Below are 11,824 nucleotides of genomic sequence, written 5' to 3' on the forward strand. Positions count from 1 at the left end.
TTTATAACATTTGTAAATTCGAATTAGTTTTACACCCGAGCAAATAAACATAAAACCGCATTAGGAATATAAACTGAAACAAAAAAGAGCAGGATAATTAATGTTACTATCCACTGAAATTTGCCAACTTTATTGCCTTCCAACAATGTAAATCTAAAATCACATTGATCTTAGGAGAATTATCTGCATGCGGCGAAAGACCGCAAAGCGCAAAATTAGAATGACTACTTTTATCATGATACGGATGCCATGCTAGTCATACAGAGGTCACATGCCTGCCGTGGGCGACGGGGTCATGAGGAAGTGGCTGCATGCCAAAAATTGGGAGGCAGCAATCGGAATGGTGTGGTTGTGTCCCAACAGAAAGATCATTGCTTGCTTGGTTGATTGTGTGTGTGTCCCCCCTAGCTGGCCAGGCTGCATACAACCCATGCCTCACAAACCACCCACCACCCAACCTCCCTCTTTGGCACCATGTCACGCCTAGTTCATGTCTCATCTTGATTTCCTCCATCACATCATTTGCGTCGTCTCAAGAAACACTGATTAACATCTAAAAGAACACTGGATAATATTACCAGACCTAACCTATAGTTTACGGTAGAAATCAAATTCCGGTTAGTTGAATCCTTGTCGTCAAATTTGATTATTGTTTCAGTTATGAAACAACAAATAGAAGATATAATGTTGCTGTTTCCGAGCAATCTGATAACAACTGGAACGATACAGAGAAGATATAACTTCAGCCACAACTCTTACGGTACAAAGAGAAATGTAGTTTTCGAGTCTCGAGCACGCGTATATAATAATTTCTTAAATAACTTGATACATACATGTATCTCATCAGAAACAAATTGATATTACACCACATGATGAATAAGAATACAAACATCTATTATACATCCCAAATTTATGCCGAAATCAAACTTCGGTTAGTTGAATCCTTGTCATTAACTTCGATCATTGTTTCAGTTATGAAACAACAAATATAAAATATAATCTCACCGTTTCCGAGACATCTACTAAAAACTGGAACGATACAAAGAAGATATAACTTCAACCGCAACTCTTACGGTCCAAAGAGAAATGTAACTCAAATCTTGAGCATGTGTGTTTATAATTTCATAAATAAGTCAATACATACATGTATGTTGTTGGAAACAAATTAATATTACACCACATGATGAAAAAGAATACAAACATCTATTATACATCCGAACAAACCAGGATGTATGTATCATGTGACACCGTGTCACGTCATCGACATCACACTCGATGATGATCTCCTGGTAATAAAATTCACCAGTGATTCAGAAATAACCAATCCTAGGTTGCTATCTACACACCAACAACTTGTACACCATAATTAATTAATCCTAAATGCATGTGTATGCATCTTGGGTGGAGAGGCCCGGGATAAAAGGGCTTCCATTTTCTAAAGAAATGTAAAAAATGCACGCTACTCCATCCATCCTCCTTTGATTAACTTGCGAAAAAACGAAGCTAACCAACTGAAGGGGGTGGGGTGAAATGAATATCTATATACAGTAGTTAATCGATGTGGTGATGAGCTAATGAAGATTAACTCAAATCATGGGTGTATGTTTTTTATATGCATGGAGTTATGGCTAGCAGGCTGCGGATTTGGTGGCGAAGAAGGTGCGTTTCGTGGCGGGGCGGTCGGCGGCGTGGGCAGGCGGTGCACCGCTGCAGGAAGGGCAAACGGAGGCCACCGTGGCGGCGGACGGAATGAAGAAAGCGGCGGCTGGGTGGTGGTGTTGGTGGTGGTGCAGGGCGCGGAGGTGCTGGAGCTCACGGTGGAGGCGGCGGTTCTCCTCCGTGAGCGTCTCGCAGCAGCGCTTCAGCAGCTCACAGTCCACCTCCGTTTGCTTCAGCTTCGTCCTGCAATCAGTTAATTCACCATCATGTATCCATATTCATGAATACTACTACCTTTGTTTCTAAATATAAGACGTTTTGGCAGTTTAAATTGAACTGACAAAATGTCGTATATTTAGGAACATATATTGTATTAATTAACGATCTGATAATTAACCGGATAATTGGTTGATGCAATTGCTATCTAACCTGGCTCTTCTGTTTTGGAACCACACCTCAACCTGCCTTGGCCTGAGGCTGAGCTGCCTTGCTAAAGATGCCTTCTGCTTCTGCTCAGATTATATCAATCAAAAAGGCCAAATCAGAAAGCCTACCATAAATAATAACCAGATTTAAACCCAAATCAACCATGTAAAAAAAGCATGAAAAAAAGAGTATGCGGTGATGAATCGGATAATCATAGGGGGATCAAATCAAACACTTGCATGGCTGAGGGTGCTCTGCTCCTTGAAGTGATCCTCCAGGAGCGCCGTCTGGTCCTTGGTCAGCCTCAGCTTCTTCCGGCTGCCGCCACCGCTGCTGTTGTACCCCTCGACCAGGTCGTCCGCGGCCGACGACGCCGCCGAGCAGTAGATGAGGGCCCTCTCCTCCTCCTCCCTCTTCACCGTGCCGGCACCGGCCAGGCTCAGGGACAGGCACGGCTCCGGAGGCGCCGCTTCTTTCGGCTGAAGCAGGTGGTGGTGGTGCCCGGCGCCGGAGCCGAGGGAGAGGCCCAGGGCCAGGCCGGCCTCCTCATGCGCCATGAACATGCTAGCAAGCTATCTCTCTTGTTTTGTCTGGCTAGCTAGCTTGGGAATGGGATATGTGCAGTCAACTAATGATGGGTGGCCTCTTGCAAACCCTTGTGCTGGTGTCTGTTTGTGTAGACAGAGAGAGGAGAGAAGAGAAGAGAAGGATGAGGTGGTGGTTGAGGAGGGATGGGAGAGGGAGAAGGTCTATCGGTCTTATGAGCATTCAGGGCTCCGGTCCGGTCCGGCGTTGTCGCTCCGAAATTGGCAACATCGATCACATGATCAGATATGTCGTCATAGAGTAGAATGGCCACAGAGGAAACAAATCTGAACCTTGATGTGTCAGTGAGTGTGATCAAGTTATGTTTGGTATATATATATATAGCCATCGCTGTACCAATGACATTTGCATAGCCATAAAAGAATGGACAGTCCGGCAGGCAAAAGCAACCACAAAGCTCTGTATTTTTTTTAGAAAAGGAGGATGACCCCCGGCCTCTGCATCTGGACGATGCATACAGCCACTTTATTAATTATTCTTACAAGAGGTGCAAGAAAAATTAGCTTGTGTCGGAAACTTCAGTCTATTTACCTGCGAAAAGGTTGGGATGATAAAGGGAAGCGAGTTTGGATCGCTTTTATTTATTTCAGCAGTGGTTAAATCAGCTTGCCCGATTGAAACCAACAGGCATGCCTCACTCAGGATGAGCAAGTGGTTATGTCTATCTATAGTGTGCTGCAGGGGACAAAATTCATCAACTTTCGAAAGGTTGTAAACATTAAGCCCATATATATATCTGTGAGGGAGCAAAATTTCTGCTTTTGATATATAGAGAGACATTCCAAGGACTGTAATAAGCATGGCCCAGGCTGTAAACAACGGCAGCAAACTAGGATAGAAAACACAGTACATCTTAGAGCATCTCCAGCCGTTGGAGCCCCAAAAACACCACCAAACCAAAAAAGTTCGTGTCTTGGGGGGCCAAATGCTTCATCTGGCTAAAACAGGGGTGCATGAGGAAGGCATCTTCCCAGCCACACCCCACCCCAACCAAAAATTTATGAGGGAAATGATTAAGTGGGCCAAAAAAAAGGACATGTGAGGCAACACGAAACTTCCGACGGCGCCCCCAAGAGTCCCCAACGCGCTGGGTTTGCCGGCGCTATTTCGACGTCCTTGGAAGGGGGAGGGGGCGTGACTGGTCCGCTTTTCGGCGAAAAGCGTCGTCCAAATTTACCTGAATTGTCCTGATTCCTGAGTTTACACAGAAAAGAAATCTCCTTCTTGGGCTTGCAGATTGACCACTCTTGTAGTGCTATAGATTGAGCAATCACAATTCACAAAAGATATAGAGCCAAAGATTGAGATTTTGATATAACTTGTCCGTTGGGCCTTTAAGTAATATATTCAGGTGGGGACCCTCTCCCCCCGTGATTGTTCAAAAAAAAATATAGATTGAGATTTTACCTCCAACGGGAGTGGACTGAGCTCGAGCCGGCCAAGACCGACGCCGGTGCCAAGACAACGCTCCCCCGGCCTGAGCCAACAAAGTCACCTCCAGCACAGACCCACGACGGCGAGTGAGATTTGGCGGCGGCTTAAAGCTAGAGGCGACGAGAGGGGACGGGCCACGGCGACGGCGACAACGGGGCTTGGAGAAACAACAGCTAGACCCACAAAAGCATCGGCGAGCACGGGCCCATGCGGCAGTGAGACGTGCTCGTGCTCGTGGCTGAACGTGTGCACGGACCCACACGCCGTTGACACACCAGGATTCGTCGACGCTCCGAGGGTTAAAACGACGCCGAATTTGCTGGAAAACCATGGGTGTCCATAAATATTGCTTTGGTTCACAAATGAATACAAATATGATGACACTATTTATGCGTTTTGTTCTTTTTCTTTTGCGAAATAACTTTTGAATTATTCCTGTTCAATCATAGCAGTACAACGAAAACTAGAAATGAATAAAAAAATTGCATCCATATCCGTAGACCACCTAGCGACGACTACAAGCACTGAAGCGAGTCGAAGGCACGCCCCCATATGCATCATCACCCCTCCCTTGCCGGAGCCGGGCAAAACTTGTTATAGTAGACAGTCGGAAAATCGTCGTGCTAGGACCTCATAGGGTCCACCGGTACAACACCCCCCACCGATGAATAGTAGTGTAGATCGAAAGGATCCAATCTAAAGACACATGATTGTAGACGAATAACGACCGGATCCGAGCGGATCTATCAAAGACAAATCCACTGGAGACACACCACACCACGTGCCCACCAACGATGCTAGACGCACCGCCGAGACAGGGGTTAGGCGGGGAGAACCTTGTTTCATCTTCAGGGAGCCGTCACCGTCTCACATTTCTAAGCAGGACACAAACCCTAACAAAAATCAAAGAAACATCTTAAAACGTAGCCCTCCCGCTGGCAATGGCCGGGTCCATTGCGCCCCCATGGCCCTAAGGTCACCGGAGACGAGGCGGACCTGGCGGCAATGCCGACGAGAGGCAGAGGAATCCTAAGCTTTTTTGGGGGACAAGAGGCAGCGGCTGCTGAGCATGCGTCTGTTCAAAGTTTACAACCTACTTGGACTTTTTCAAATTCCTACACATGAAAAACAAGACTAAGATCCTTCAGTCCTAGACCCCCACCACAAACCCACCTTTTATCTTCCTCCTTTCTCTCTTTCTTCATTGGACAAGGGATGGACATTTGGTGGATATGGTTGGATGACTATCTCCTGCTCCCTTGTTTGCGGACACGCCCGGACGTGCGTTTTAGTGACCCCCATTGGAGATTCCCTTATTCGCCTCCCCCACCACACATACTCTCCTCCCCGCTTTCGGTCCTGTCATCATCGATGCCTCACCAACATAGTGCCACGCAGGACTGCCTTGGGCTCCACACCACCACACTGGAATCCTTCACGCCGGTCTGCTTCGCTGCTCCCATCATTGTGTGTGCACCTCCCAGCGCTATGAGCCTCACACGCGCACCTGGTGTGCTGATGGATTCTCTTTGAGTCTTACCACAACAGTGGACTTATTGCTCTTTCGGGAGCGGCGGGTCCTTTATGTTGGCGGCTTCGCGTCTGCGTCTTTGCACAACACTCCCTCCTTTTTTGTGGGGGAACACTCCCCTCTGCTATGTCCTGGTCCATCTCGAATGACAGCGCAACTGTTGGTGTGGTACCACCTGACCGTGGCGAGAGCAGGATATGTATGTGTTGGCTGTTGTGGAATGAGGCAATAATCGTCGCCATCTTAGCCACATTGGGAGAAGACACGATAGCAACATGGCCGCATATGGTTAGTTCGAGGAATGATAGAACTTATGCTTAGTTGCGGGTGAGGCGGACGAACTCGGGTTTGTACGATTTTGTCGAAGACCAGTGTTCTTCTCAAATGTGACCCCTAAAAGCAGACGCCCTTTCCTCAATAAACTATCATTTTGTGTGTGTGGGGGGGGGGGGGGGGGGGTGGACCAAAAAAATTAGCCTTGTTACATCCTTTTCCGCAACCCCTCTTATTGGTGATACAGAAACCAACTCCCACAAGCGGGAAAGATGGACCTTCCCTAGTCCCAAATCTTATTGATTTCATTTCTGTTGCTCTGTCAGGGTGTTGCCCTCGTGCTCGACCGACGCCCCGTCGGCTGTCCCCGCCAATCCGTTCTCCAGCCTTCATTGAGTCATTGCCTCTTGGAGGTCTTCCCTCCTCTTCTCCGGCCGCCGCGCCCCATCGCCGCCCTGCGGGGACCTCGCCACACAACTCGGCCCCAACCCCGCCGCCACACGCCTCTGCATCACACAGCCCACCCCCATCTCAACCCACCCGACGGCCCCCATAACCAGAGCTTCTATGTGGACCCCGCATGTCACTCACATATAAGAGGTAAATTTATCATGAATATGCTGAAAACAACTCCTCAATAATCAGAAAAGTGTTAGTGAGACAACCCTAACAGTAACAAAAAAGAAAATTAAGGATCTACTCAAGATGCTCTAAATGTGGTGGCTTCTCCTCTGTTAATTGAACCGCAGTTCCCTAATAGTAACACCTATCTTGCAAGAAAAAAAGATCTAACTTTTACCGGCGGCGGCCGCGGCAAGTGGTGGTGGTGACCGGCGATCGTCAGCCGAGCACACGCCTGTGGCCTCTCGATCCATCGATCGCCACTTCCCAATCTGAAATCACGCCATCCTTATCCCCTCCCTCTCTCTCTCTCCACCGCGTGGCCCATCCCTCCGTCCGTCCGTCCCCATGCCCCCCGCCGCGTGCGCCACGCCGGCGGCCGCGCGCCCGCCGCTCCCGGTCTCGCGCCGCTGCCCGCCCCCGCCCCCCTCCGCCGCGCACGTGCCCGCCCGCCGCGGCGCCTCCGCCACGGCATGCCGCTGCACCGTCTCCTCGTCCTCCCCCGCGGCGGCTGCGTCGGCGTCGGCGTCGGCGTCTTCGTCCCCGTCGGCGTGGGACTGGGCCCGCTGGAGCCGGCACTTCGCGGAGGTGGACCAGGCGGAGAGCTACGCCTCCGTGCTGCGCTTCCAGCTGGAGGAGGCCGTGGAGGGCGAGGACTTCGCCGAGGCCGCCGCCCTCAAGCGCGCCCTCCTCGACGCCACCGCCGACGACGCCGTCTCCCGCGTCATGGCCGAGCTCAAGGTCTCCTCAATTTGCCCACCTCGCCCTCGCCGGCTCCGGATTCCGATGTTGTTAATACCTAGGGTTCGTCCCCGTCCCCTGTTTTGTTTCCCCCACCTCACCTGTTGTTTTGATCCATCCTCGCAGAGCGCCATCGAGGAGCAGCGGTACCAGGACGCCTCCAGGCTCACCAAGCTCGCCGGAACCAGCCTGGTGAGCCCACTCCTGCTTCTCCGTCGCTGCTGCTTCTTATTATTATCTTCTAAAATCATGAACCTGTCAAATCACCATCTTCTAATATAACGGTGCTGATCCTAATAAGTAATAAAACAAACCATGGCTAGTGATAATCCATTAAGTATGCTTTTGATGCCATCCTGCAGCACGCGTGGTTGGGTTCGATTCTAACCAATTGCATTTTCAGGTAGGTTGGTGGGTGGGGTATGCCAAGGACACAGATGACTCGATCGGGAGGATCGTACGGATTACCCCTGGCGTCGGGAGATATGTCGCCAAGAGCTACAGCCCAAGGTCCGCTTCTCGTTATTTTCTAACTTACCTTACAACCAAGCAAACCTCCGCATAATTCTGTTACCAATACTTGCTAACCAAGAGTATTTCATTTCTTTCAGGCAATTGGTCACTGCATCTTCAGGGAGCCCATTATTTGAGATATTCCTCGTCAGGGACGAAGACGAGACGTACACAATGAAGGTGCACTGATATATCTTTAGGCAGTTTAAGATAAACCATCTCTGTTATGCCCAGATGTGATATTTGTATTTACAAAAAAATTAGACAGGTGGTACACCTGCGGCCCACAAAAGGAACTTCAAGCACGTCGTCATCCATGCCATCAACAGCTACAGAAGATCCTGTTAAGGCAGAGATTGAAAGTTCACCGGAGAGCAGTACTTTATCTGAAGGCCTTACAGACGAAGCAAACACAGATACTACATTAAAAGGAAATGAAGATGTCGAGGAGAAAGCGCAGGACACTGGAAGAACCAAGGAAAGTGGCGTCGAAGGGTTGAAAAGTGTTCTGAATTTTTTCAAGTCCCGGATTCCCGAGTTCAAAGTTCAGGTCATAAATGTGGAGGTGCCCGAGGAAGCTGAGTTAGTTGCGGATTCGTCGGAAGAGTTGGTGCAAGATGATGTGAAGAGCACATCGGAGAGTTCATTGGAAGAGCCTAGCACCGAGGAGTTCCAGGAGGAAGATGTCTCTGATGGAGATTCAGACTCGAACGACGAAAGTAAGGGGCCGGAAGTAAAGCTTTTCATCAGCGGAGTAGTTCATAATAAAGAGGAGGCTGGGGCAAAATCTTATGTTCGGGTTCCCGCTGAAATAAATAACCTGGAAAGGGACTCATTTGAACTGTACATTCCTGGAAAAGGTTCTGATCGGGATCTGAGTGAAACAAAGGCCGCGAAACAGAAAGTCGCGGATATGGCTGCTAAATTGGCGTCAGAGCTCATGCCCTCTGATGTCGCAAAGGCGTTATGGGGTACCACCAAGAGTTCCTCCAAGGTAAGAACGACCTCAGTTTAGCTGTACTGTATATGTCTGTGGCTTAGACCTCAGATTAGTTGTACTAATATATGTCTGTGGCTTAGAAACCGAGCTGACGTATGCTTGAGCATGTTTAGACTGTTGCCAGTTTTCTGAAATCTCATAGTTTCTTCTACACAAAAGTTTTTTAAGCATTATTAAGTGCAGTTCTGTTATTTTTTTACTTGTTTGGCTGTTTACTGGATGTGCTTATTTAGCAACTATGGAGTCTTTGATACAGTTTATATCTCCCGCTTCCAGTATCGTGTATACCTTCTGCTTTTAGTGCAAGCAAATTAGAGGGATTTTTCCCTTTAGAAGGTCAGGTGGGAAGCTATGTCAGTCTGGTAAACTTTGGAAGCCCCAGGTATTTGTTGGGTACTGGCTCCGCAAACTTTGGCGGTCTTTGGATTTTGACATTTTTGGAAAAGAAAAAAGACTAGTTAATTCAGGTTGCACCATTTGGTGCTCAACATTTTTCCTTCTTCGATAGTTGTGGTGCCATCAGAGGTTATTTGCCGTGATAACAGGTCAATACTCAGAATACTGTCCACTTTGATCCTTTCTACCTAATTTTGACTTGTTTGATCCATGTATGGTGGTACTATCAGAGGTTATATTTGGTGTCATAATGGGTCAAGGAATCAGAAAAATATCCAGTTTGATCTGTTCTATTCCCACTTTGACTTGTTTGGTCCATTTATATGGTGATAACTTTCCATTGCCACGAGTTCTGTAGACCATATTCCTATTCACGTAATCAAGCTAACTGATAAATGGTGGCCTCCTTGCAGATAAATAAAGAAGTCCAGGAGCTTTTAAAGCTTACATTGAGCAAGGCCCGAGTCAAGCTGACTGAGAATACCATTTTCAACCGGATTGTTACGGACTCTAATGGCTCAGATCCATTTAATGGTAAAGTTTGCTCAGTTAAGTTGATGGCTTGCTGCTTTTGTAGTCTGACAGGCGGATTCCTTGCGTACATTTATAGGTCTCTATGTAGGAGCATTTAGTCCATATGGCCCCGAAGTTGTACAGCTCCGTCGAAAGTTCGGTCATTGGAATAGTACTGATGACGTGGAGTTTTTCGAGTATGTTGAAGCGGTTAAGTTGACTGGTGATCTAAGTGTCCCCGCTGGACAGGTTTGCAGCTTTTCGTTTGGTTCACACTTTTACAAAAAAATTCTTTATGTTTCTACAAAACCAAGCTGGTTTAGTGTTTTAACCTATTACATTTTGTCACAGGTAACATTCCGTGCTAAGGTTGCAAAGGGCAGTCGTCTTGAGAATCGTGGTGCATACCCAGAAGAGTTTGGTGTGGTAATTCCGTTTACTGTCCTATATAATTATTAATAATGTGTCTGTTTTGGATGTTTGCCTATATGACATGTGTTCTGTGCTGATTCAGTTTGTATTTCAGACAAACAAAACTCATCTTCTTTATTAGGTTTAAATTTCATATATGGCCAAGCACATTAGCATAGAGTGTTCCTGAGCATATGTGTTGCATGAGTTATATTCTTTTTAATCTAAATCTAGTTCAAAAATTTCAGACTGCCAGTTATAAAGGTCAGGGGAGAATAGCGCAACCTGGATTCAAAAACCCTCGGTGGGTGGATGGTGAGCTGTTGGTGCTCAATGGCAAGGTAAAATAAATTATCCAACACTGTTGCTTTGCACCTGTAGCAGCACTGCCACTGAAATAAATAAATTAAGCATTTCCATGATGTATAAGTTTGTGCACATGCAGAAATAGTTGTGCCGATTTTCGAAACTTTTAGAGTATTCAATTATATATCACTAGCAACCGAGCTCGCAGAATATCAGTTATCTGGTCTAAGAGTTAGGCTGTGAACCTTTGGGCTCATCTCTGAACTGACAGAAGTTTGTATTCCAAATGGGTTATAAAGTAATCCACCCACATTGATGATTTTGCTATGAACTCTTTAGCGACATTGCCCTTGATGTGTCTCACATAGATTCTTTTTCGCAGAGTGCAATCCCACACATTGGTGGCGCAGAGCTTGGTTTCCTGTACAGCGTGCCTGAGCAGAGCTTCCTGGTTCTCTTTGACCGCCTTACACTTCCCGAGTGAATGAGATCTCTTTCCGAAACGAGCTGATTCTCACATGGGAGGGAATCCCATGGAGAGACAAACTGGCCTGATTTCAGGTGGCCAAAAGTAGGTTCCGCATGGCTTTCTCCGTCATCCTCATCCTCATCCTCAGAGGGAGCTTCCTGAGACGGCTGGCTCCTCACGGGAAGATCCAGTCGGTTCGGCATTTTGAGGGTACAGAGAAACATGGCATTCTGCTTCCTGGGAACATGGCTGGTATATTGAGCTGTCATGTGATGTGATACAAGAGACAAAACTTAGGGTGTCAAACAAGCGACGCGGTTATAGATATGTCGGGCGAGACCTTTTTCGCGGGTTTCTTTCATTTATTCATTTGGATGAAACCAGTTTTGGTGTTGCCATGATGATGCTACAAAATAAAATAAAAGTTGATACCATTGTATCCTAGATTGAGCTGTCATGTGATGTGATCCAATCCGAGGCTTCCAAACGCCGCCGCGGTTGTAGATGCGTTTGGCGTGGTGGGTTTCTTCATTCATTCATGCAAATGGAACGGTGGAAATGCCTTACAAACGAGTAGACTTCGTAATACCACTGTGTTACATACTCCCTCCGTAAACAAATATAAGAGTGAGCATTTAGATAACTAATGTAGTCATCTAAACGCTTGTAGAGTAAAAAAAATCCGCAGAGTTTTTCTTCTGGAGGCATTATCTTGGACTTGTGATGCTTACAGCATAAAAACAGAGCCATTGAAATGAAAAAACATGTGTGTTAGGTGGGGCCCAGTGGTCAGAAGGCAAAAAGAATTTCAATTCCGTCGCCGGAACTTGAACCCGGGTCTCTCAGGTGAGAGACGAGTATCCTAACCACCGCTATTTTGAATCAGATGTTTATTACACAAGCACACAAGACATTAGGCCCATGG

The 11,824-nt window shown here is 47.2% G+C and overlaps 2 protein-coding genes across 2 annotated transcripts; one reads left to right on the forward strand and one right to left on the reverse strand.

Moving 5' to 3' along the window:
* Positions 1 to 1,087: 1,087 nt before the first annotated feature.
* Positions 1,088 to 2,820, reverse strand: LOC125547436 (homeobox-leucine zipper protein HOX15-like). The gene is made up of 3 exons (XM_048711300.1): positions 2,325 to 2,820; positions 2,089 to 2,168; positions 1,088 to 1,902 (listed from the first exon to the last, which is right to left on the reverse strand). The coding sequence occupies exons 1-3, from the start codon at positions 2,646 to 2,648 to the stop codon at positions 1,629 to 1,631; spliced, it is 678 nt and encodes a 225-aa protein (XP_048567257.1). The 5' UTR covers positions 2,649 to 2,820; the 3' UTR covers positions 1,088 to 1,628.
* Positions 2,821 to 6,813: 3,993 nt separating this feature from the next.
* LOC125542228 (protein EXECUTER 2, chloroplastic-like) lies at positions 6,814 to 11,343 on the forward strand. Its single transcript, XM_048705181.1, has 10 exons — positions 6,814 to 7,291; positions 7,418 to 7,483; positions 7,695 to 7,801; positions 7,903 to 7,984; positions 8,073 to 8,798; positions 9,614 to 9,734; positions 9,811 to 9,962; positions 10,065 to 10,139; positions 10,373 to 10,465; positions 10,813 to 11,343. The coding sequence occupies exons 1-10, from the start codon at positions 6,899 to 6,901 to the stop codon at positions 10,912 to 10,914; spliced, it is 1,917 nt and encodes a 638-aa protein (XP_048561138.1). The 5' UTR covers positions 6,814 to 6,898; the 3' UTR covers positions 10,915 to 11,343.
* The last annotated feature ends 481 nt before the right edge of the window (positions 11,344 to 11,824 follow it).

The sequence above is a fragment of the Triticum urartu genome, chromosome 3 (assembly GCF_003073215.2).
Source record: "Triticum urartu cultivar G1812 chromosome 3, Tu2.1, whole genome shotgun sequence".
NCBI classification, from domain to species: domain Eukaryota; kingdom Viridiplantae; phylum Streptophyta; class Magnoliopsida; order Poales; family Poaceae; genus Triticum; species Triticum urartu.